Source organism: Rana temporaria, chromosome 8 (genome assembly GCF_905171775.1).
Source record: "Rana temporaria chromosome 8, aRanTem1.1, whole genome shotgun sequence".
Taxonomy (NCBI): Eukaryota; Metazoa; Chordata; class Amphibia; order Anura; family Ranidae; genus Rana; species Rana temporaria.
Window position 1 is genome coordinate 47,166,884 of NC_053496.1, and position 24,347 is coordinate 47,191,230.

The 24,347-nt window shown below is 43.1% G+C and overlaps 1 protein-coding gene across 1 annotated transcript in view; it reads left to right on the forward strand.

The window, feature by feature from the left end:
• Positions 1 to 414: 414 nt before the first annotated feature.
• The window catches only part of LOC120946899 (putative DBH-like monooxygenase protein 2), a 52,794-nt gene continuing 28,861 nt past the window's right edge, over positions 415 to 24,347 (forward strand). Inside the window, exons 1-4 of the mRNA XM_040361722.1 lie at positions 415 to 755; positions 6,121 to 6,267; positions 14,985 to 15,140; positions 19,454 to 19,537. Of these exons, the coding sequence (XP_040217656.1) occupies positions 477 to 755; positions 6,121 to 6,267; positions 14,985 to 15,140; positions 19,454 to 19,537 (666 nt within the window). The 5' untranslated portion in view covers positions 415 to 476. The remainder of the gene's footprint in view (positions 756 to 6,120; positions 6,268 to 14,984; positions 15,141 to 19,453; positions 19,538 to 24,347) is intronic.

A 24,347-nucleotide genomic window follows, 5' to 3' on the forward strand; every position in this document is an offset into this window, starting at 1 on the left:
TGTAGGAGAGAAATGCCAGAATTGGCTTGGGTGGCAAGTGGTAAAAAAAAAAAAAACTTGACAAGGGTAAAAAAAATGTTTATGTTTTACATACACTTTAAATTTTAGGCATTTACGTAAGTTATAATTTTGCCAAAATATAAGTTTAAAGGATCTGGTTCTCAGAAATGACTCATTATGCAATTCCTGGCAATGGTAGGCAACCAAGCTTAAAATCCTTAAACTCATTTCCTGTTCCTAAAAACAATGTTATCTAACTGAGAAAAAATATGATATTTCTGTTGTGAAAAACACCTGTGTTTGAGATATGTCTTACATCACCCAGGCAGGAAAGCAGGCATTATTAGGTGAAATCGATATCTCCAGTAGGATCTTATAAAAGCCTCTCCTAGAAAATACAAAACATTCTAAGATCCAGATCCCCATCATGCTCTGCGTCTCTAAAACACATAACCGTAAAGACTAGGAGACTATCAATGCCTTGGAATGTTTGGATACTTTTCTCTTGGGTGGTCCCAATCCTGGGATCACGGGGGCCAATTAGTATGCCATTTTCCAGGGAGATGACATCTTCTGAAAATGAAAACGTGGTGCTGCTGAAGTGGGGATATGACCGAGAGTTGCAGGAAATCTCAATAGAGATTCAGACACCTTTAGCAACTTGGGTAGTTTTGGGCCTGAGTCCTGAAGGGAAACTGAACGCAAGTGATTTTGCTGTAGGTGGATGGGATAAAGAGAACAAACAAGTTTTCTATGTAAGTAAGTTATTTTTAAATAATATCACAGATATGCGTTGATGGCTTCTTTTTAGTTCTTGAATGGAGTGTGGAAACATCTTGTTGTTGTTGGTGAAGGTGTACCTTCTGAGAGACTTTGCCCATTGTCTTGTCTTGGTGGCCACTGTCCATAGGATAGGAGGTGAGGGAAAATTTCACTAAAAGTGCACCGATCATTCTTTGCTTTTAAAGTAATTTCCCCTTAATACCTTCCATTGTAACGGGGTGAGTGATTTTAACCTCCCTGGCGGTATGATTCTGTCTGGAATTACGTACCAAAAGCGGTACAATTATTTTGCAAGGAAATTTGGCGTTTTATACTGTAGGCCTGCAATTCTTAGGAATAACTCACTTAAATCTGACCAAACAAGAGTGTAGTAGGCATCCTGGGTATGATTTTTTTTTAAAACAAAATTATAAATTATAATATAATAAATAATTATAAATAATTATAAAAAATAATAATATAATTATAATAAAAATGATTCAATAATGTAATCAACTCAAAATCACTGAAATTTGCTCAGTTGCAGAATTGTCGCTGTCATTACTTTTATTTTTTTATGACGAATTTCCCCACAAATCGCTATCGCACAATTCTGCAAGTGATTATAATTTATTATCGCTGTTTTCTAGCTGATCTAAAACCATTTTTGACATAAAGGGACACTTTTGGACAATCTACAGTTTTCAGGCAGAAAGAACAGTTTTTATTATATAAAACTACATGCAGGACACAGGGCAGACCACTAGGGACAAGGGGGTGTGTATTTTTTACATACAGTACTGTAATCTATAAGATTACAGTATACTGTATGTAAGGTGTTTGTTTACTTTTTTGAATTTGGCGCCGTTCTCCGGCCCCGTGCGTCGTAACGTCACAGGGAACGGAGATCGGCGGCACACGGGGACACTGTGAATCGAGCGAGGACCCGCTCGCTCACACAGCGGGGATGCATCACAGGATCCAGGAACAAGGTAAGTAACTTGTCTGTGGATGCTGCGAGGTAAGCTGCGCCGCTGCACATTCTGCACAGCTACCCCGAGCGTGACTCAGGGATACCGATCCTAGCATTGAAAATGCTCGGGGATACCGCCAGGGAGGTTAAAAAAATTGTTGGGGTTTCTAATGCCCCGTAGACACGATCGGAATTTCCGATGGCCTAAAATCCGATGGAATTTTTTGTCGGAATTCTGTTCAAGCTGTCTTGCATACACACTTTTAGACCAAATTCTGACCGTCAAACGCGGTGACGTAAAACACTACGACGAGCCGAGAAAAATGAAGTTCAATGCTTCTGAGCATGCGTGGGTTTTTTCTCCGTCGGAGTTGCACACAGACTATAGGAATTTCCTATCATGTTTTTTTTTTCCATCGGAAAAAAAATAAAACATGTTCTATTTCTAAACACCAACGAAAAAAAGTCAGATGGGGCCCACACACATCGGAATTTCCGATGAAAAAAGTCTATCGGTCTATCGTATGTACACGGCATAACTATCTTTAGAACTGAAAAAATGGCTTGGATAATGAAATGTCTTCAAAAGTACAGAACATGTCCAGTTGAATGTGACTAACTACTACAATCTATCTACTTTTATTTTTCTTGATTTGGAGTTTTGGGGGGTGTAATAAGATTAGATTATATTATTTCAATTAGTGTTTTTGGTATGTGTGTTTTTTGTTTCTTTTTTCGCATGTATTTGATAATTTGCGTCGTTTTGCTTTATTATTTTTTATTATTATTGTTATTATTATTATTATTATTATTATTATTATTTTACCGTTCTCTCACAATGGTTCCTTTCCATGGAAAAAAATAATGTCATCAAATAAAAAGGCAAGAACCGATCAAGGATAGTTGAAGTTAGCTTTTGTAACCCAAAGGAGACAATTTTTGCACCCTCAAATCAACCATAACCCCCCTAATTTCCACTTCTTCATTTACTCTAATGCATTTCTCCAAAACTCAAGACCGTTCCCAAAATATCAGAAAAATGGCTCGTAGTAGTTAATCACATTCATCTGTATTTTACCCGTAACCTTGAAGATGTTTTTTAGCTTATGCAAGCCACTTCTTCAGATCGAATGAGTGTCAGGAACATACCCCAACATTAATTTCCACACAGGTAAACAGATACCTTACCTGAACCACCATAGAAAGTAGGGGCCAGATTCACGTAGATCAGCGGATCTATAGATCCGCTCGATCTACGTGATTTAAGATCCGCTCCCGCAAGTTTGGGAGGCAAGTGGGTAATTCACAAACCACTTACCTCCAAACTTGCGGCGGCGGATCGTAAAACCCCCAGCGGAATTCAAATTCCGCGGCTAGGGGGAGTGTACTATTTAAATCAGGCGCGTTCCCGCGCCGATTTAAATGCGCATGCGCCGTCCGGGGAATTTCCCAGCGTGCATTGCTCCCACTGACGTTGCTAGGACGTCAGTGGTTTCGACGTGAGCGTGACTTGCGACGCGCGTGTTTGTGAATCGGCGTACGCAAACGACGTAAGAAAATTCAAACTCGACGCGGGAACGACGGCTATACTTACCATTGGCTGCGCCTCATAGAAGCAGGGGTAAGTATACGTCGGGAAAGCCGCTACGGAAACGTCGTAAGAAGACTGCGTCGGGTCCGCGTACGTTCGTGAATTTGCGTATCTCGCTGATTTACATATTATTCAACGTAAATCAGGGGGAACGCCCCCGGCGCCATTTTTAAATTGAAAATAAGATCCGACAGTGTAACACAGTGTAACACTGTCAGATCTTAGCCATATCTATGCGTACCTGAATCTATGAATCAGACGCATAGATAGGACCAATGTAAGTCAGAGATACGACGGTGTATCTGGAGATACACCGTCGTATCTCTTTGTGAATCTGGCCCTAGATGTTTATTGTCCATGAAAAGGATTGAAGGTGTAAAAGTTTTGGAACCACCCAATTCTAGCAACAAAACCCCATCCTTGGTTTGGTGTCAAGATGTGTGTTAATCCCTCTACATTTCACATTGCTGATAGTGTCAGGCCTCGTACACACGACCGAGTTTCTTGGCAAAAACCAGCAAGAAACTTGCTTTTTTTTTGCCGAGGAAACCGGTCGTGTGTACATTTTTCAACGAGGAAACTGTCGAGGAACTCGTCGAGCCAAAAAGAGAGCATGTTCTCTATTTCCTTGACGGGAATGGAGAAAATTGGCTTGTCGAGTTCCTCGACAGCCTAACAAGGAACTCGACGAGCAAAACGATGTGTTTCGCCCGTCAAGTTCCTCGGTCGTGTGTACGAGGCCTCAGTTGTTGTCAGATTGCTGGGGTAGAGATGGCAGAAATGGTAGAAAACAGCACTCAACTTCAATTATCCTTTATTACTAACAAAAGGGAGTGGGGAGAGCTAGTGAACTACAAACATCAATACTTGAATGAAGCTCTCAGTAAGTAGATGCGCCATCAAAGATGTATTTGGCAACTGAAAGCTTCATTACAGGCCGAGACTGGCCATAGGGCACACCAGGCATTTGCCACTGAACCGCATTTCCTAATAAGAGCAGCCTGTTGATGACTGGGCCGCACAATGGGAAGTAAATGGCGACCAAGGTCTGGACAGGGCTAACACAGACCGCAGTCCGGGCCGTCTTTAAGGCAGGGCAAAATAGGCAGCTTCCCTGGGCGCTGTCATTGTTAAGGGGTACAAAGCAGCTGCCTCGTAATTGCCAACTATCCCAGTTTAAATTCCCTTGTTGCTTGAAGTTATAGTCCTGTGCTGTGTCCTGATATCTCAGTGTAAAGTGCTGCTACTAATGCTGCTCAGCTCTGTCCTATTGTTGTGTACATGACTCACCTGCAGACGCTGTGTTTACATGTAAATAATCATCATTCATATGTAAATAAGGGGAGCATTTATTTATAAATAGCTGAGGACGGCACCATTCATATGTAAATACAGGCGGAATTCATATGTATATTATGCCCCTCTGCAGTGAAGAGATGATGTGCTGTAACCTCTAGCACTCAATCAGTGAGCAGTATTACTGTACAGTAATCTCTAGCAACCAATAAACAAGAATAAATCATATGCTGTAACCTCTAGCAATTAATCCGTGAGCCGTAATGTGTGCTGTAACCTCTAGCAACCAGTCAGTAAGTGGTAATGATACACTGTAACCTCTGGCAACCAATTGCAATCACTGCCTGATCTGATACAGTAAACTGATTTGAAGTCTAGCTGATATTTATTGTATGTCTTAGAGCAGGTGGGGAGCAAAATTGCATGGGGGGGCGGCAAGATTTTTTTTTACCCAGGCTCCAATCAACATTAAACACGGCCCTGACCGCAGTCGCCACTCACCTTCAGCTATGCCTGTGTCTCCTCTCCTGGCTTTCCCGTCCCTCCAACGACATCATTCTATTAACAGAGCAGGGAGGAAAGAGGAGCTGGAGATCTGCAAATAGAGGGGAATCTTTTAAGATTTTCAGAGACCTGCAGCTTTTGCTGATCCCTGCCTTGCTGATAGGATTACACTGTTGGCAGGGCGGGAAACCCTGGAGAGGACACAAGGGCTAAATCCTGCCTCTCCCCTGCCGAAAATGGACTGTGCAGGATAGGCAGAGAGGCAGAGCGGCACTGTGATTAGAGAGAAAAAGGGGAGCGGGCCAGACAGCAAGGGGCACTGTGATGGGGGGATGTAATTGCTAAGGGCACTGTAATGTAAAGGGGCACTGTGATATAAAGGCACCTGCACTGTAAAGGGACACTGTAATCATTATAGTGTTCCGTTATAGTGCAGTCCCCTTTAAATCAGAGGCGGTCCTCCGCACTGTATTGTTAAGGGAAACGTAACAATACAGTGCGGAGGACCGCCTCTGAATATCCTGTCACCAACCTCCCTCTGTTTTCACCCGGTGATCTGGCCAGTAGAACGCCTCCAGTATTAGTGAGACGCAACTCTAGAGGAATGAGTACAGGACACAACAGACAGTAGCAATATTTTTGGAAAAAGGTTTTACATGAACAAATGAAAGCTGACCATTTGAATCACCCCCGCTAGTATTGAATGGTCTCATCCATGTAAACTGATACATTCTGCTGAAGAGCTTGAGCTTCAGAAAAACAGCAGAGTTACTGGCTTAATCAACAGATGAAAACAGAAGAAAGAAAGATTAAAAAAGAACATGAATTCAGCTATCACATCTAAAAATTGGTAAGCTGCAATATAATAAATGCTTGCTTTTGGGTTTAATGCCGCTTTAATGTAACTTGAATCTCCCTCTAACAATATACAGTACTATAGATATTAGAACGTGGTAGCTTTAAAAATTGTTAACAGAAGTATGATCTGTTGTAGGATGCTCATTTCAAAGATGAATGGCCTCCCGTGATGGACAAGTCCCAAGACTATGAACTGCTCGAACTAAGCCGCAATGAGACCCACGTTGTTTTGAGGGTTTGGCGTCAATGGTTCACCTGTGACTCCCATGATCTGGAAATTGAGGTCAGTTTATTATAACATTGATAAAATCTATACACAATCTGCTTTATATAATATTTTTACATTTTGGGTAACTTATAGAGAGTTTTTATTGCCGTCTGTGTTAGAAGACTCACCTTTGTTTTTCTCATTGGAGCCAAAAATAATGGAAAATGCTAAATAGATAGTGGTCATCTGAGCAGGTCACGGGTCTGCGTCTCCTGCTCGGCGTCTCCTCCTTGGTGTCCCCTGCTGTGTCTCCTGCTCGGCGTCTCCTGCTCTGTGTCTCCTGCTCGGCATCTCCTGCTCGGCGTCTCCTGCTCTGCGTCTCCTGCTCGGTGTCCCCTGCTCTGTGTCCCCTGCTCGGCATCTCCTGCTCGGCGTCTCCTGCTTGGCGTCTCCTGCTTGGTGTCCTCTGCTCTGTGTCCCCTGCTCGGCGTCTCCTCCTCTGTGTCTCCTGCTCAGCACCTCCTCTTCGGCGGCTTCCCCTGCGTTTCCTCCTCCTGAGCGGCCAATGAAAAAATATCAGAATGTTCATAACAGAATCACAAGAACAATAATGTTCATATAATCATACATTAAAAGTCCACACTGCACATGCAGATCTTAAATATTTCGCTTGTGCCAGAATATGTGCATATAATGGGCCTCTTCAATCCATGAAAAAGCACCACATGTGTTCCACCACCAAGTACCGCACCAAAAGGCTTACTACAAAGGTGTTAGACCAGTGTATCTCAACTTCAGATGTTCACAGGCAGGTGATGTGACAATCCGCAACATGTGGCAGTTGACAATCCACAACATGTGGCAGGTGATGTGGCAAGTAACAATCTGCATCTGGTGGCAGGCAAGTGACATTCTGCAATGTGTGGCAAGTGACAATCCGCAATGTGTGGCGGGCGACAAGCTGCCTCTGGTGGCAGGTGGCGTGGCAACTGACACTCGGTGCTCCCACTGAATAAGCATTATGGTGAGTTGAACCATTCATTTTATATTACAATGTAACATAATATTAATAATGCGCTTCAATCATCCTGATACCATAACAACCACGGTGTTGTGATCATTGAAGCACTAACACTAGTCATTTCCCTGATATTTTCTGGTAGTGCCCCTCCCGAGACTAGACTCTGGATCCGCCCCTGCTGCCCTGAGCTATCCTCAAGCTTTCGAGGCTGGACACACACCCTGCTGGTCTTCAACAAAAACTGGACAATGGATTGGAGAATTCTTCACTCTGAAGGCACTCTACACACATGCAAGTCCTGCACTCTACACACATGCAATCTTTGTGTCCTTTCTTCCAGCCATTTTCACAGTGGCAGGGCCTTGCACTGTCACACCCTATAATATTATGCCACGCCACGTACACACGATGCGACAAGAAATGGAAATGCCCGATGTGAGCTTTTGGTCAGAAATTCCGACCGTGTGTAGGCTCCATCTGACTTTTTTTGTCGGAATTTCCGAAAATTTGTCGGAAATTCCAATCGCCTGTATGCAATTCCGACGCGCAAAAAAACAAGCATGCTCGAAATCAATTCGACACATTCTCGGAATCATTGAACTTCATTTTTCTTGGCTCGTTGTAGTGTTGTATGTCACCGCGTTTCTGACGGTCGTAATTTTGTGTGACCGTGTGTATGCAACACAAGTTTGAGCCAACATTCCGTAGGAAAAAAATCCACGGTTTTTCCGATCTTGTGTTGTGCATTAGGATAACTAAAGGGTTCCAAATTTCTTTCCTCAGTAAAAAAAAAAGAAAAAAAGGTTTTGCCTTTACACACATTTTAAAGCATGCAGGATAGTACATGTAATTTTTTCTGTCAACGCCTAGAGGATGTTTCATGTTTCAGAGTGATGAGTTTCACTATGTTCTTTTTTTTAGGTGGCATTTAAACAGTAATGTTCCTGCAAACTAGAACACTGAGAACTTTATATAGAAATTAAACCTCCCCATCTTCCCCTCCCTTTTCTATGCATAACTACATATTATTTCCTACATATGCGTTTTGTTTTGATACTATGATAGATCTATAGTATAGTTACAGTAGCACCAGTATTGCGCTAATGACACCTCATGCGAACCTGTCAGGGAGAGTCCATAATTCTTCAGTTATAGGCCCCATGCACACGAGACGCTGTTAAACGCGCGTTCAGAGGCAGTTGGACACTTTTTTCAACTGCCCCTGAATGCATTCAATGTTATCCTATGTGTCCATGCACACAGTCTCGTTTTTTGGCGTTTTTATTCAGTTACGTTTAACCTTGTTTTTCCAGAAGCAAAAAAATGGGTTCAGACGTAAAATTTTCCATGTTTCAGACGCAAAACGCAGCTAAACGCGGTACCAGCGTTTTGCCGCATTTTCGTTTATAAGCGTTTTTATAGGTGACCTATTTTTTTACATTAGAAATCTCAAAAATGATGGCAAATGATGAAAAAACATAAAAAAAAAAAAAAAAACCTGTACTTGCTTGCATTGCATTGTGGACAATCCACAACTTGTGGTAGGTGACATGGCCAGGTGACGTGGCCAGTGAACAATCCACAACTTGTGGCAGGTGACGTGGCCAGTGGACAATCCACAACTTGTGGCAGGTAACGTGGCCAGGTGACGTGGCCAGTGGACAATCCACAACTTGTGGCAGGTGACGTGGCCAGGTGACGTGGCCAGTGGACAATCCACAACTTGTGGCAGGTGACGTGGCAAGTGACACGCTAAATACAAGTACAATGCTGCTCTCTCAGCTGCTCTGGTCTCACAAAATGCCTGAAATGGTTAAATAATACTGGTTTTTGAGCTTAGGGAGGGTCTTATGATGTTTCTTAACTAAACGTTTAGAGACGCAAACGCAGTAAAACGCCGCTAAACATGGCTGCAAACGCGGCAAAACTGGTGTTTCTAAACGCCGGTTTCAGCCTTTAAAACATGCGTTCAGCAGAGTTTGCACCGGTGTCTCGTGTGCATGGGGCCTTACCCTTGAAAATGCATTTGTCAGTGGTCTGAAACTCTCTACAGCCAGCGGGAGGTCCAGCAAATAAAAAAAATAAAAAAAAGGGAGAGAGCACACCGCCCTAGTGTGTTAAAACTTTTATTGGGGTAAAGTAAAATAAACAAATGCGCTCACAATTAAAAACTTGATACCACAGACATAACACTTCACAGAAGGATCCCTTGATCTGCAGACAAAGGAGTCTGCCGTGCTGGTGACCTGTCAGCCCAACGGCTGGAGTGCCATGGACACAGGAGTCACATGTCTAAGGGCTCATGTACACACAGACTAGGTTGACCACCTGCAGCGGGAAAACAAACGCAAAACATGGCAACATTTTATGGAGTTGAGTTTAGGAGCTTTGGCAAAAAAAGCCAAAAGCGCCTAAACTTAAAGTGGAGGTTCCATAAAAATAAAAATAAAATTAAAAGTCAGCAGCTACTAACACTGGAGCTGCTGACTTTTAATAAGGACACTTACCTGTCCTAGCCGCCAGCGTTGTCAGCCTCCGCCGAGAGCGATCCTCGATCCTGGCAGCTCCAAGCGCCGCCATCCACAGTAAGGGAAACAGGCAGTGAAGCCGTGCGGCTTCACTGCCCGTTTCCTACTGCGCATGCGCGAGCAGCGCGATGCTTTGTGAACGTGCCCCATTCAAAAGAAGACGCCCAGTGTAGGAGGAGGAAGAGAATCCACTGCGGACAATGAAGAGGCAGATTCGGCACTTCCGCATAGCAACAGCTATTTAGTGTGAGTAAAACATTTTTTTTTTATTATTTTTTTAGTTATTTATTTTAGGTTTTTGGTGAAATATTTTTTTTTTGGTGGAACCTCCACTTTAAGTTTAGAAGCTGTAGTGTACATGAGCCCTTAGGCCTCGTACACACGACCGAGAAACTCGACGGGCGAAACACATCGTTTTCCTCGTCGAGTTCCTTGTTAGGCTTGTCGAGGAACTCGACAAGCTTGCTTTGCGTACACACTGTCAAGCCAAAATCTCCTCGATTCCACTGGCTAAACTCTTGGGGCTGCATTTGCTAATTTCATGTGTTTGCGTGTTAAATAAAAGTTTGGTAAGAGACGATTTGCACTTTTCAGTCTGTTACAGCTTTAAAAATGTGTTATCTCCATTACAAATGCTACTTTTACTCCCGTCTCATACTTTAATCTGAGCAAGTGCGGGATTCTTAGCATACAGACGCTCGAGTTTCTCGTCAAAAACCAGCCCATCGAGGAACTCGACGAGCCAATTTGGACTCCCGTCGAGGAAATAGAGAACTTGCTCTCTTTTTGGCTCATCGAGGTTCTCGACAGTTTCCTCAACGAAAATGTACACACGACCGGTTTCCTCGGCAAAAAAATATCTCCCAGCAAGTTTCTTGCTGTTTTTTTCCGAGAAACTCGGTCGTATGTACGAGGCCTTAGGCTTTTGTAAATGTACACATAGGTTTTTACTGGGGGTTAGGAGCTGCTGCGGTTAGGGGACATTCAACCTCCCTCAACCCCTTTCTCCTAAATGCGGAAGAATCGCGTTGAGGATAGGAAAGTTTTGACCACCGGCCACGGTGCGATTTTGCCGCGGGTTGTATTTCCCTGCAGCCAGCCTTCAGAGTAGGCTGTGTGTACATGAAGACTAAACCGAGAGCGGCTGCTATCCCAGCTGACAAACCACCAGTTGAATCATATGGTGCATGCTATTTTTCGCCTTAGCGAGACACCTAGGGACACGATTGGACAGTGGCAAAAAACAAAAGAACAAAAGCCAACGTTTCGCACTGGGGTCAGTGCTTAGCCATGACTAAGCACTGACGCCAGTGCGAAATGTTGGCCATACTGATTTTTGTGGGCTTGCAGTGACTGTATGCACAGTTGAAAATAAAGACATCTCTTTTAAAGAAAAATTTTGGAGTGCGGCTGTCCAGCTTTTGTTCTTTTGTTTTTTGCCATTACCGCATTGCCAGCACCCTGGTGGTTCAACAACCCCGATCATCACGAGGCTCACCTGGAGCGGTGAGAATTCTGGCCACGATTGGACAGTGGTTGCCAGGACAATGCATTTCAAGGGTGTAGCCTCCTTTTTTAGGACTTCTGGACCAAACCCAAGCTCATCACTGATCAAAAGTGTCTGAGCACCTTATGCTTTATAGCTTTTATGAGTCCCCCCCCCCCCCCCCCAAAAAAAAATACATGACCCAGGCCCGGATTTACTCCCCAAGGCCTTCAATGAAGCCCCCCACCCTGTCGGCGCTGCTGTGGTTCGTACTGCAGGACGACAGGATTTTTCACCCCCCTGTTGCCCTGGTGCCACCAGGGGCGGATCCAGAGTCTAGTCTCGGGAGGGGCACTGCCAGAAAATACGATTTTTTGCAGACAATTTATTTGGGAAATGGCTGGTGTTGGCGCTTCAATCATCACGGCACCAGGGTTGTTATGGTGTCAGGATGATTGAAGTGCATTATTTCTATTTTTACATTGTTATAGAAAATTAAATAGTTCAACTCCCCTTAATGCAGAATCAGTGGGAACCCCGAGTGTGTCACTTGCAACCGTTGCCTGCCACCAGATGCAGATTGTCACTTGCTACCAGATGCAGATTGTCACTTGCCAAACGTTGCAGATTGTCCACTTGCCACACATTGCGGATTGTCACTTGCCACATCCCCTGCCACAAGTTGCGTGTTGTCCACTTGCCACATCACCTGCCACACGTTGCGGATTGTCCACTTGCCACGTCACCTGCTACACAATGCAGATTGTCACTTACCACACCTTGCTGATTGTCCACTTGCCACGTCACCTGCCACACGTTGCAGATTGTCACTTGCCACGTCCCCTGCCACAGCTTGCAGATTTTCACTTACCACATCACCTGCCACACCTTGCAGATTGTCCACTTGTCATGTGACCTGCCACACTTTGCGGATTGTCACTTTTCTGCTTAGGTGGGGAATGTGGATTGTCACTTTCTGTGTCCCGGAGTCAGGCAGCAGAAAGATGATGTAATCTCTCTGCTGCCTGCACAGTGAGTGAGGGCGGAACTGCCGGGATGCAGGCCGGGAAGCGGGCGGTGAGAGATGATGTCATCTCTCTGCTCCGCCACTCGCTGATTGGCCAGTCCACCCACCGAGCCTCCCAGCCGGCAGCTTCCTGTTTCTCTCACCCGTCCGCCGAGCCGCCTCCGCTTACACAGTCAGTGTGACTGTGCGAGCGCCGAGCGGACAGGCAGCTCAGCGGCTCACCCACCACGCCGCACAGTCATTTGTACACCGAGCCACCCGCCGGCTCAACTACCATGCTGCCCGCACACTTACCCGCAACTAACTTCCAAACATTGTTTTTAAAAAAGATAATTTTTAATGATGCTTAAAGTGAAACCAATAAAAATGAAAAATTCCTTTAAATTTAGTACCTGGGGGCTTCCATTAGTCTGCCTATAAAGTGATGCATCTGTACCGTGTATACATTTATAAAGAAAAAAAATACATTTAAATTTTCCGCAATATAATACAATTTCCGGCAATACAAAAATGTTAAAACAACGGCATGTGCCCCCCCCCCCCCTCCACCACCAAGCCTTCTGGGTATGGTATGGATTTTAAGAGGAACCCCACGCCAATATTTTTTTTAAACAGCATGGGGTCCCCCCAAAATCTGTACCAGACCCTTATCCGGGCAAGCCAGCGCCCCCTCCCTTCCTGAACCATACCAGGCCCCATGCCCTCAACATGGAGGGATGCTTTGGGGTGAGGGGGCTCTGTTGTGTGAGATTGTCCATAGCAACCAAAAAGTGTCAGTTTATGTCAAAAGTGGTTTTAAACCAGCTAGAAAACAGCGATAATAAATTAGAATCACTTGCAGAATTGAGCGATAGCGATTTGTGGGGAAACTCGTCATCAAACACTGAAAGTAATGACAGCGACAATTCTGCAACTGAGCAAATTTCTGTGTTTTTGATTTGATTACATTATTGAATATTTTTTATTATAATTACATTATTATTTGTTATAATTATTTATTATAATTTATGATTTTGTGTTTCAAACTTTATCATACCCGGGATGTCTACTAGACTCTTGTTTGGACAGATTTAAGTGAGTTATTTCTAAGGCCCCGTACACACGATAGAATCCATCCGCAGATAAATCCCATCAAATGGGTTTCTGCGGATAGATCCTATGGTGTGTACACGCCAGCGGATCTGTTTCCGCGGAGAAATCTCCTCTGGGATGGATTCCAGCAGATCGGATATTTGCTGTGCTGCACAACAAATCCATCTGCTGGAATCCATTCCAACGGATGGATCCGCTCGTCTGTACAGACTTACCGGATCCATTCGTCCAAAGGGATTCCCCGCACGCGTCGTAATGATTTGACGCATGCGTGGAATTCCTTATATGACAGCGTCGCGCCCGTCGCCGCGTCATAATCGCGGCGACGGCGCGACACGTCATCGGCAGAGGATTTCCACGCGGATTTCAATGCGATGGTGTGTACACTCCATCCCATCGAAATCAGCGGAAATCTTTGAGAGGATTTATCCGTGGAAACGGTCCGCTGGACCGTATCTGCGGATAAATCCTCTCGTGTGTACGGGGCCTAAGAATTACAGGCCTACAATATAATATATATTTTAATATATGCAAAATAATGGTACCGCTTTCAGCACCAACAATCTGAAAGAATCATACCGCCAGGGAGGTTAACAAAGGGGCACCCAAATCCCGCTCCCCCAAATGTGAATGTGTATGGGGTATATAGTACCCCTACCCATTCACCAAAAATGTGTCAAAAAGAAACAAAAACACACACAGTTTTTGACAATTCCTTTATTAAAAATTAAAAAAACAATGTCCCCCATGTAGATCCATCATCAATCACAATGCTCACTGCCACCGCCGAAAAAAAAAAGCTACGCCCGTGATGAAGGCTATCCGCCCACTGCAGGCTCTGCCGTGTGACAGTTCCTATTTACTGTAGGTAAAGGGCAGGGCTACCGCCTGGAACTGCCCCATGCCCCTACACAATAACAGCAGTGTTGCCCAGGATTGCCTGAAGGTGGATAGAGTAGGAGATAACCAAAATTATGAGATTAGGGAGTTCCAGAGGATGGGAGAAGTCCTGGAGGTGAGCATAGGAGGGGGTGACGAAGGAGTTAGAGAGCAGGAGGTCTTGGGACGAGCAAAGAGGACAGTTTGAGTGATATGCTGGTAGGTTAATTGGCTTCTGCCTAAATTGGCCCTAGTATATGAATGTGAGTTAGGGACCTTAGATTGTAAGCTCCTTGAGGGTAGGGACTGATGTGAATGTACAATGTATATGTAAAGTGCTGCATAAATTGACAGTGCTATATAAGTACCTTAATAATAATAATAATATTTTCAGATGAGGTTGGTGACGTAGTCAGGGCAGAGTTGTGGCTGGCTTTGTATATTGTTAGTATTTTAAATTTATTCTATTAGGTGATTGCAAACCAGGGGAGAGATTGGAAGAAAAGGGCATCTGAGGGATGAATAAGTCTAGCAGCAGCATTCATGATAGACTGATTGGAGGATCGTCTGTGTAGAGATGGGTCAAAATAAATCTTCTGAATAGCCTTTGGATGCATAGAAGTGGAGGATGATTGGTCAATCAGTTGTGTGCCACTTTAAAGTTTACTTCCTTGAAAATTCTTACATTTCTATAAGAATAATAAAGTTGTTTAACTTCGAGATTTCATAATATACTTTTTTGAACTCTTTTGTTTCTAGAATGACACCATTAGAGTGATTGTCGTGTTTGGAGAAGACCATGAGTTCACGCTTTTGGAGAAAAATACCTACATAAAGTCTTTCTTTTTCCTGGAAATCCTTAAAGAATTGACAGATACTGAAAATCTAATCCCTTATGAATTCAGAGTTAACGATGTAAGTACCAAGATGATGCAATGCCTGTCACAAAAATGATAAGGTGAGCCAAAATGTAACCGAAAAGACCTCCACTAAACGACATTGTGTACAATATGTCCTCTTGAAACTGAATGTATTTACATATCAACTTATGTGTTCCTCCACACATCCAACATACAGTGCATCCAGAAAGTATTCACAGCGCTTCACTTTTTCCACATTTTATGTTACAGCCTTATGCCAAAATGGATTAAGTTCATTATTTTCCTCAAAATTCTACAAACAATACCCCATAATGACAATGTGAAAGAAGTTTGTTTGAAATCTTTGCAAATTTATTAAAAATAAAAAACAAAAAAACAAAAATCATATGTACATAAGTATTCACAGCCTTTGTTCAATACTTTGTTGAAACACCTTTGGCACCTATTACAGCCTCAAGTTTTTTTGAGTATGATGCTACAAGCTTGGCACACCTATTTTTGGGCAGTTTTCTCCCATTCTCAAGCTCTATTAGGTTGGATGGAGAGTGTCGGTGCACAGCCATTTTCAGATCCCTCCAGAGATGTTCCATCAGGTTCAAGTCTGGGCTCTGGCTGGGCCACTCAAGGACAATCACAGAGTTGTCCCAAAGCCACTCATTTGTTATCTTGGCTGTGTGCTTAGGGTCATTGTCCTGTTGGACGATGAACCGTCGCTCCAGTCTGAGGTCCAGAGTGCTCTGGAGCAGGTTTTCATCAAGGATGTCTCTGTACATTGCTGCAATCATTTTTCCCTCGATCCTGACTAGTGTCCCAGTTCCTGCCACTGAAAAAAATGGCCACAGCATGATGCTGCCACCACCATGCTTCACTGTAGGAATGGTATTGGCCAGGTGATGAGCGGTGACTGGTTTCCTCCAGACAGGATACTTGCCATTCTGGCCAAAGAGTTCAATCTTTGTTTCATCACACAAGGGAATTTTGTTTCTCGTGGTCTGAGAGTCCTTCGGGTGCCTTTTGGAAAACTCCAGGTGGGCTGTCATGTGCCTTTTACTGAGGAGTGACCATCAGTTTCTTGGTCACCTCCCGCACTAAGGCTGCATTCACATCTAGACGGACGAAATCGCGGCGTTTTGTCGCCGCAAATCGCGGTAAAAATAGCGGCGTTTTGTACCGCGATTTGCGGCGACAAAACTTCGGTATTGTCCGCCTAGATGTGCCCCAAGATGACCCCCTCTATGGAGATGATTGCCATCTCCTAGCCGAACGCTCGAAGACGCCTGAAAAAAAGGTCCGGGACCTTTTTTCACGCCGCAGGCGACAGGCGTCCGGCGTTCGGCGTGGAGATGTGAACCATCTCCATAGAGGGACATCTGTTTTCAGCCCTCTGGCGGCAGCGGCGTAGCGCTACAGGCGTAAAAACGCCTAGATGTGAATGGGGTCTAAGGCCTTCTCCCCCGATTGCTCATTTTGGCCGGGAGGCCGGCTCTAGGAAGAGTCCTGGTGGTTCCAAACTTCTTCCATTTACGGATGATGGAAGCCACTTTGCTCATTGGGACCTTCATTGCTGAATACATTTTTCTGTATGCTTCCCCAGATCTGTGCCTTGATACAATCCTATCTCAGAGGTCTACAGACAATTCCTTGGACTTCATGGCTTGGTTTGTGCTCTGACATGCACTGTTAACTGTGGGACCTTATATAGACAGGTGTGTGCCTTTCCAAATCATGTCCAATCAACTGAATTTACCACAGGTGGACTCCAATCAAGTTGGAAACAGGATGCGCCTGAGCTCAATTTTGAGTGTCATGGCAAAGGCTGTGAATACTTATGTACATGGGATATTTCCGTCTTGTATTTTTAATAAATTTGCAAAGATTCGAGTGTGAGTGAGAAAGTGGGGCCCCTGGGCAACTTCCCAGCGTGCCCATGAGTTTTTTGGGGTAAAATTACGTGCCTCGGCTTCTACTCGTTTATCACTACACCCAAAGGAGCTGCTGGTTTGTTTTGGGTGGCATGTTACCTCTATTTCCTCGCCATCCAGGGTACTTGATGAGAGCTGAAAGAACGTTAATGTCCACACGTTGTGTTCCTTTTTCTCTGCTTTATTTACCAAACGTGGTAAAAGAACGAATATAGGGGTTGAATAGGTGGAAGGGTATAGGTAGTAGGTTCAGGTGTAAAACTTTAGTCGGAAACACTCTTGCTTCCAATCATGTAGCTTTCATCGCCACTCTAGCCAGAGCGGGTGTTGTGCACCTGGATAGGTCTCTCTCACTAACCTAGCAGCCAGGGTGTCACATGGAATTTTTGGTTAAGTCTCTGCCACCGACCTCTCCAAAAATTGTAGAGATGTAACTGGTCCAGAATCCTCTCAGCATATGATTAAGCACCCGGATCTCTTCTTGAACAGATTCTTGTGAACTCAGAACTGACAGGTGACCTTCACTCAGCCCCTCAGTAATTGTGCGTCCTTTAATTAAAGGGGTTGTAAAGGTTTGTTTTTATTTTCTAAATAGATTCCTTTAGGCTAGTGCATTGTTGGTTCACTTACCTTTTCCTTCAATTCCCCTTCTAAATGTTTTTTTTTTTTGCTTTCTTTGTCTGAATTTCTCACTTCCTGTTTCTCCTCAGTAAGGTGTTCAGTAAGCTATTCTAAATGACTTTCCACCGCTCGGATGATGGTGGAAAGCTTACCGAGGAGAAACAGGAAGTGAGAAATTCAAACAAAGAAAAAAAACATTTAGAAGGGAAATCAAAGGAAAAGGTAGGTGAACCAACAATACTAGCTTAAAGGAACCTATTAAGAAAATAAAACAAACCTTTACAACCCCTTTAAGTTCCAGGCCTCTCCTGAGCGTACCAGCCTTGTGCTCGGTGCTTTCCGTAACAGGTGCTTCATTCGGTGGCTTTCTCCCTTTTGGACAGACAGCACAGGACCACCTTGCAAAATGTAGACCCAGTCTGACTACCGGGCCTACCTGGTAGATCACAGCTCTGGACCAACGTGGTCCCGGAGCCAGGAACTCTTGAACACACACCCCCGGCAGGAGGGCCACACGCGGGGAGTGGTGGGACGACTGACCAGGACGGACGACCACCCCAAACTAGTGACGTCTGTCCCTTAAATACTCTCCCCCGACATGCACAGCGAGGCGATCAACCCTCACCGATTGGCTGCCGAGGAAAAATATCCAATACACCTTGACCTAACTGCTGCCACCCTCGGTCTGGGGTGGGACCGACACCCCAGACAACGATAGTGGTCACCCACAGTACAGCCATGGCTGGAACAGAGGCCCAAATTTGGCAAAACAATACAGTCAGAGGTAGCTAAATCTCTGACTACCCTCTAAATTTAAAGCAGGGCCAGCTAAGAAAAGTAGCAGGCCCCTACACTCTGGTTGACTTACACTCGAGTATATAAAAGTGGATTATCATGTTTTAAAAAAAACTTTTTGGAAATGTCATACAGCGCTGCAATATAAGGAAATAATTGTTTAATTGCTGTGGTGAATCACTGTGAGTGTTACAGCATCTGTGGGTTTATCTTTTCTTGTTTCACATTTATTTGGATATACTGTATACATTGTTTCTATATATTTTTATGTACATTGCACTTTAGATAGTTTCTTAGCGCTGATTGTCACTATACACTACATATCAGCCTGTGCTTAGTAACCATAGGCTGCTTATAGGTTTTATTGTCATAGCTTAATTAAACAAGCTGAAGTTAGAAACTGATTGATTGATATGCACAGCCACACCAGATTCTGTGTGCACTGGTTTTAGTAAATCTCCCCCTCTGTGTCTCAGGAAGTGCATACCAACAGTTGTATCCTTACTGGGTCCCCCAGATCTGCAGCCCTTCCGCTGCGTGTAAAAGTGATGCAGCCGATCTATGGATCACTTTTAGATTGTAGGGAAATCGACTGAAAAAAACAAAACTGGGATCATGGTTTTAGCCTCAACCATGATCCTAGTATTAGCACTTCAAACTTTTATAAACGACCTAAGGACAGAGATGGTTAAAAAAAAAATATATATATATATATATATATATATATATATGAATATCTATATAGATTATATATATATATATATATATATATATATATATATATATATATATATATATATATATATATATATAGATATAGATATATCTATATCTATATATATATATATATATATTATATCTGTGTGTGTGTATATATATATATATATATATATATATATATATATATATATATATATGATGTATTAATGATTACAGCACTGCATTAATTTGTGTCTTTTATATTTGCCTAGAGCTTAGTTTTGAACACATTCTCTTTCTTCCCCAACAGTTCCTGATTCCAGCCGATGATACGACGTATGCCTGTACCTTCATCCCTATGCCAAATGTATCTACCAAGCATCATATAGTTAGGGTGAGGTCCTCAAAAATTTGACAAAGGTCAAAATAAATATGAAAAGGACCAGTTGAAAGCGTTATACAGGTTAACATAGCACTAAAGATTCAAAAATGAGAAGGTACTGCCAAGGTGTAAATATAGCAAAAGCCATGTGCAAATGCAACCATTCAAGGGGATATTCCATTCAACATGTTCTTTCTGGAATGTGCAATGGCTTGGACCATTGTCAGGGTTTTTGTTTTTTACCTACTGGGGACAGAAAATAAGGGGAAATCTCTCCAATGGGGGACAGAGAACAATAAAATCCAAATAAAATTAACAGAGAAGCTAATGTTTCCCCATAGTTACATAGTAGGCAAGATTGGAAAAAGACACAAGTCCACCAAGTCCAACCTATGTGTGTGATTATATGTCAGTATTACATTATATATCCCTGTATTTTGTGGTCGTTCAGGTGCTTATCTAATAGTTTCTTGTAACCATTGATGCCCCCCCCTTGCTGAGACCACCGCCTGTGGAAGGGAATTCCACATCCTTGCCGCTCTTACAGTAAAGAACCCTCCACGCAGTTTAAGATTAAACCTCTTTTCTTCTAATTTTAATGAGTGGCCACGTGTCTGCGATTTTTTTTTATCCCTATTGTGGGGTCACCAGTACGGTATTTGTAAATTAAAATCATATCCCCGCTCAAGTGTCTTTTCTCTAGAGAGAACAAGTTCAGTGCTTGCAACCTTTCCTCATAACTAATATCCTCCAGACCCTTTATTAGCTTTGTTGCCCTTCTTTGTACTCGCTCCATTTCCAGTACATTCTTCCTGAGGACTGGTGCTCAGAACTGGACAGCATACTCCAGGTAAGGCCAGACCAGAGTCTTGTAGATTGGGAGAATTATTGTTTTATCTCTGGAGTTAATCCCCTTTTTAATACGTGCCAATATTCTGTTTGCTTTGTTAGCAGCATCTTGGCATTACATCCCATTGCTGAGCCTGTCATCTTCTAGGACCCCCAGGTCCTTTTGCATCCTAAATTTCCCCAGAGGTTCTCCCCCCAGTGTATAGATTTAATTTGTATTTTTGCCACCCAAATGTAGTATTTTACATATTTCTACATTGAACCTCATTTGCCATGTAGTCGCCCACCCCATTAATTTGTTCAGATCTTTTTGCAAAGTTTCCACATCCTGCGGGGAAGTTATTGCCCGGCTTAGCTTAGTATCCGCAAATACAGAGATTGAACTGTTTACCCCATCCTCCAGGTCGTTTATGAACAAATTAAACAGGATTGGTCCCAGCACAGAACCCTGGGGGACCCCACTACCCACCCCTGACCATTCTGAGTATTCCTCATTTATCACTACCCTCTGAACTCACCCTTGTATCCAGTTTCAATCCATTTACTCGCCCAATGGTCCATACCAATGGACCTTATTTTGTACAGTCAAACCTAGTGCTCATAGGCACAGCATAACCCCTCAGGATTTTTAGAACAGACCAGGTTAGTATTCACACAGTGCCCATGTCCCGCCGAGCTCCGTTCCCTGTGACGTTACGATGCACGGGGGCGGAGATCGGCCCAAATTCAAAAAAATAAAAACACAATACACATACAGTATACTGTAATCTTACAGATTACAATACTGTATAAAATAAATTCCCCCCCCCCCCTGTTTGTCCCTAGTGGTCTGTCCAGTGTCCTGCACTTTTATATAATAAAGACTGTTCTTTCGGCCTGGAAACTGGAGATTGTCCATAGCAACCAAAAAATGTGTCCCTTTATGTCAAAAGTGGTTTTAGACCAGCTAGAAAACAGCGATAATAAATTAGAATCACTTGCAGAAATGAGCGATAGCGTTTTGTGGCTAAATTTGTCATCAAACACTGAAAGTAATGCCGTGTACACACGACTGTTTTTCATGACATGAAAAATGACATTTTGTTTTTGATTACATTAAAAACTATCGTTTGTGGGCTCCAGAGCATTTTTCGCGACGTGAAAAATGGGCATTAAAAATTTAGAACATGCTCTAAATTTTTGCGTCGTTTTTCACGTTGTGAAAAATGATCGGGTGTGGGCTTTAACGACGGGAAAAAAACACACATGCTCAGAAGCAAGTTATGAGACGGGAGCACTCGTTCTGGTAAAACGAGCGTTCGTAATGGAGATAGCACATTCGTCACGCTGTAACAGACTGAAAAGCACGAAGACTGAAAAGCGTGAATCGTCTCTCACCAAACTTTTACTAACACAAAATCAGCAAAAGCAGCCCAAAGGGTGGCACCATCCGAATGGAACATTCCCTTTATAGTGCCTTTGTACGTGTTGTACGTCACCGTGCTTTGCTAGAGCATTTTTATTTCTCGATCGTGTGTAGGCAAGGCAGGCTTGACAAGAATCACGTTGCGAAAAACTTTGTTTTTTCTAGAACAAGAAAATTGTCCGTGTGTACGTGGCATAATCATTTTTATTATTATTATTATGTTATTATTTGTTATTATTTATAATTTATTATATTATAATTTATGATTTCGTGTTTCAAACTTTATCATACCCGGGATGTCTACTAGACTCTTGTTTGGAAAGATTTAAGTGAGTTATTACTAAGAATTACAGGCCTACAATATAAAAAGCCAAATTTCCATGCAAAATAATGGTACCGCTTTCAGCACCAAAAATCTGAAAGAATCATACCGCCAGGGAAGGTTAAAAATTTTTGAAGTGGAGGAAAGTGCCATACTGGAATTGTTTTTTAGCTTTAGCTTAGTGAATGTGGTGAAAATTCAATTCACAAATCTCCAATCACATGCAAGGAAAAAAAAATCGATTAGATGAATGAAGCAAGCAGAACTTCACCTCATTCACTCACTAATCTAAGGTGAAATTCCTTTGCAAATTGCATAGCCTATCTTCCTTTAGTAAATACATTCCCTTTGTGTCCAGAAAAAAGTTCTTTATTTTTGCATGTAGAACAATTTAGAAACAAAGCCAACACATTTTAGGGTCCCAAGAGCTTTCTTCTTTAGACTTATAGGAAAATGTACAAAGGATTTTGTAAAGCTTATGGCCTGGATTCATGTAGAACTGCGTATCTTTGTGCGGGCGTAGCGTATCCTATTTACGTTACGCCTCCGCAACTTTGACAGGCAAGTGCCGTATTCTCAAACCAAAGTTGCGCCGGCGTAGCGTAAATAGGCCGGCGTAAGCCTGCCTAATTCAAATGTGGTACATGTGGGCGTGTGTTATGTAAATTTTATGTGACCCCCACATAAATGACGCTTTTTACGAACGGCGCATGCGCCGTCCGTGAAAGTATCCCAGTGCGCATGCTCCAAATTAACCCGCAAGAAGCCAATGCTTTCGACGTGAACGTAAATGACGCCCAGCCCTATTACGCAAACGACGTAAAACTTGAAAAATGTGACGCTGGCCCGACGTCCATACTTAACATTGGTACTCCTCAGGTACGCCTCATAAAGCAGGGGTAACTTTACGCCGGGAAAAGCGTAACGTAAACAACGTATCTGTACTGCGTCGGCCGGGCGTACGTTCGTGAATTGGCGTATCTAGCTGATTTACATATTTCTAGGCGTAAATCAGCGTACACGCCCCTAGCGGCCAGCGTAAATATGCAGTTAAGATACGACGACGTTAGAGACTTACGCCGGTCGGATCTAATACAAATCTATGCGTAACTGATTCTAAGAATCAGGCGCATAGATACGACGGCTTGGACTCAGAGTTACGACGGCGTATCTGGAGATACGCCGGCGTAACTCGTACGAGAATCTGGGGGTGTGTTCTTAAACCCATATCTATATTTTCTGACAAGATTAGAAACATTCATGTATGGAAATTGAAAATACCAATTACAACACGTTCTCAATTATTAATTGAGGGACACATCTTGATGATGATAAGCAACCTATAGTTATACTGCTGCCTACAGGAGAAATGGAAAGTTGTTTCTGAAGGCCCCTTGAGGTCTTAAACACTCCCCAATCCCAAAGCATCCAGGAGGTTGACTTTCAGTTTTCTATGAGCCTAGTGCCCATTTCCCCGAATATATATATATATATATATATATATATATATATATATATATATATATATATATATATATATATATATATAAATTGATATACACCCACCAGCCACTTTATTAGGTACACCTTGCTAGTTCCGGATTGGACCACATTTTGCCTTCAGAACTGCCTTCATTCTTCTTGGCATAGATTCAACGTGATGTTGGTAATATTTCTCAGAGATTTGCTCCATAGTGACATGATAGCATCACGCAGTTGCTGCAGATTTGTCAGCGGCACATCCATGATTGGATGAGATCTGGTGACTGTGGAGGCCATTGGAGTACAGTGACCTCATTGTCATTGTGAAGAAACCAGTGGTGAGATGATTGGAGCTTTGTGACATGGAGCATTATCCTGCTTGAAGGAGCCATCAGAAGATGGGTACACTGTAGTCATAAATGGATGGACAGCAACAATACTCAGGTAGGGCGTGGCATTTAAATGATGTTCAATTGGTACTAAGGGGCCCAAATTGTGCCAAGAAAATATCCCCTACACCATTACACCACCACCAGCCTGAACCATTGATACAACCGCTGATACAAGGCAGGATGGATCCATGCTTTCGTGTTGATTACGCCAAATTCTGACCCTATCATCTCAATGTCACAGCTGAAATCAAGACTCATCAGACCAGGCAATTTTTTTCCAATCTTCTTTTGGTGATCCTGTGCCAATTGTAGCCTCAGTTTCCTGTTCTTAGCTCACAGGAGTGGAATTCAGTGTAGTCTTCTGCTGCTGTA